This window comes from Octodon degus, unplaced genomic scaffold (assembly GCF_000260255.1).
Source record: "Octodon degus isolate 3935 unplaced genomic scaffold, OctDeg1.0 scaffold00280, whole genome shotgun sequence".
In the NCBI taxonomy this organism is placed as follows: Eukaryota; Metazoa; Chordata; class Mammalia; order Rodentia; family Octodontidae; genus Octodon; species Octodon degus.
The window spans coordinates 116,987-119,155 of record NW_004524856.1 but is presented as its reverse complement, the minus strand read 5'-3'; the positions used below and the strand labels follow the sequence as shown (position 1 = coordinate 119,155).

Genomic DNA, 2,169 nt, shown 5'->3' with positions numbered 1-2,169 from the left:
TCTCTCTCTCTCTCTCTCTCTCTCTCTCTCTCTCTCTCTCTCTCTCCCTCTCAACTCAGAAAGGTTCCAAAACAGAGAACTTATCAGTTAAGGCCAACAAATATCACAAATATCAGTTATTGTTATCCTATTTATTGAGCCACATAAGTACCACCAGTAAGGTAAGTATACTTTCTCCATGAGAAGAAAGATTTATACTAACACTGTTTAGACAAGATATCAAGTCTGCATCTTGTACTCTGAATAGCTACTATAAAGACAACAATATGCAATGTATTAATTATTTTAATTGTCTTACTAACCTGTTTTGAAACTGTCTCATTGTTATTTGTTTCTCAATAAATTTATTTAAACATATATGTAAAAACTACATTTTATGCCTTTATTAACCATTTGGAAAACTGTTGTTTGCACATGAGATGCTAAACATTTACAACCTTATGTAAATAAATTATATAAAACATGAAGAGAAGAATAAAAAGAACTATAATTATCCAGTGGGGGCAAAATGAGGATACAGATAGACGTTATCATTGTACCATGTATTCATTTTGGGGAAAAGAAATTTACCTCTTTAGGAGTTTTATATCCATCTCGTAGAAAACGACAGCAACCATAACGACCCTGGAAACAGAGAGAAAAATATAACTCCTGAGAAATACATTCTCCTCAACATCTATATGTACCAACTGCTCACAAAGATAGACATGACATTTTTTTTTAGTGGATAATTCCTTTTTATTTTTAAAGAGAGTATAAAGTAGAACTAAAATAGAAAAAAATTACAAGTAATACAGAATTCCACTTAATAAAGTAATATGAACTTCACAGTATTTGTTGTAATACATAGTGTTGTCTTCCAACTAGTGGTTCCTGTTATCAGATATATGCATGTAAAATTAGAAGAAAAAAGAAAAATGAAAGAAGTGTATATGAAATTAAGAATAAAAAAGTACAATTAAAAAAATGAGACAAAACAAATTAAGTATTACCTGCTCCTTTCCACAGACCAGCAGAGATGCACAGTACAGTTGTCCAAACCACCTTGTATACACATATAGATAAATCTCTTTCCCCCACTCCCTCTCCTGCCATTCTCCTCAACTCAGTACTCTTTCATTTTGAATAAGTTCATTCCCTTTTCTCAACATTGGTACCCTTCAGATTCCGTTTTTCTCTTTCAGGTTCTTACAGTAAGGAGGCAATATGATTATTGGCACATGCGGGTTTGATTTATTTCACTTAAGAGTCTGGTCATTAGTTGCATCCATTTACCCACAAAAGACTTATATTTATCTTGTTTTATGGCGGAATAATAATACATTGTGTAAAAATACCACATCTTCCTTATCCATTCTTCAGTTGATTGGCATCTGTGTTGTTTCCAGGATCTAGCTATGACAAATTGCACTGCTATAAACATAGGTGCATATATATCACTGTGATATGAGGTTTTCAGTTGTTTTGGAAAAATACCCAGGAGGGGAATAGCTTTCATGAGTGAGATCTCCAATCCTTGCTTTTTAAGGAATCTCTAGCATTTGTTATCGGCTGATTTCTTGATGTTAGAATCTCAGTGTTGTTTCAATTTGCATTTTGTGAATGACCAGTGATGTTGAACATTTTTCATATATTTACTTGCCATTTGTATTTCTTCCTCTAAGAACTGTCTATTCACCTCAGATGCCCATTTTTGAATTGGGTCTTTGAATTTGGGGAGCCTGATTTTTTTTAGTTCTTTATATGTCCTAGAGAGAAGATCTTTGTCAGAGGGACAATCGGATATTTTTTTCCCAAATTTGTGGGTTTTCAATTAACTCTGTTTGAGCTGTCCTTTGAAGTAAAGAACTTTCCAGAGATGAGATTCTAGTTGTTGATTCTTTGAAGCTTTTCCCATGCAGTTTAGTTCTTGTTCATCAACTCTCTGCCTATCCCTGTGTCTTCAAGATTTCTGCCCAATTTCTCCTCGAGTAGATTTAATGTTTTTATTTTAATACTTAAATCTTTGGTCCGTTTTGGCCATAGTTTAGTGTATGGTGAAAAATATGGGTCTAATTTGAGCCTTTGGTATGTGGAAAGCCAGTTTTTCCAGCAACATTTATTAAAGAAACTGTCTTTCCTCCAGTGAGCATGTTTGGCCCCTTTATCAAAGATAAGATGGCTGAGTGT

General features: G+C 33.6%; 1 protein-coding gene across 3 annotated transcripts in view; it reads right to left on the bottom strand.

The window, feature by feature from the left end:
• Positions 1–2,169, bottom strand: part of Phka1 (phosphorylase kinase regulatory subunit alpha 1) — a 191,536-nt gene that overhangs the window by 110,085 nt on the left and 79,282 nt on the right. For all 3 annotated transcript variants that reach the window (XM_023707093.1, XM_004646775.2, XM_023707094.1), the window contains exon 9: positions 571–624. In XM_023707093.1, the coding sequence (XP_023562861.1) occupies positions 571–624 (54 nt within the window). The remainder of the gene's footprint in view (positions 1–570; positions 625–2,169) is intronic.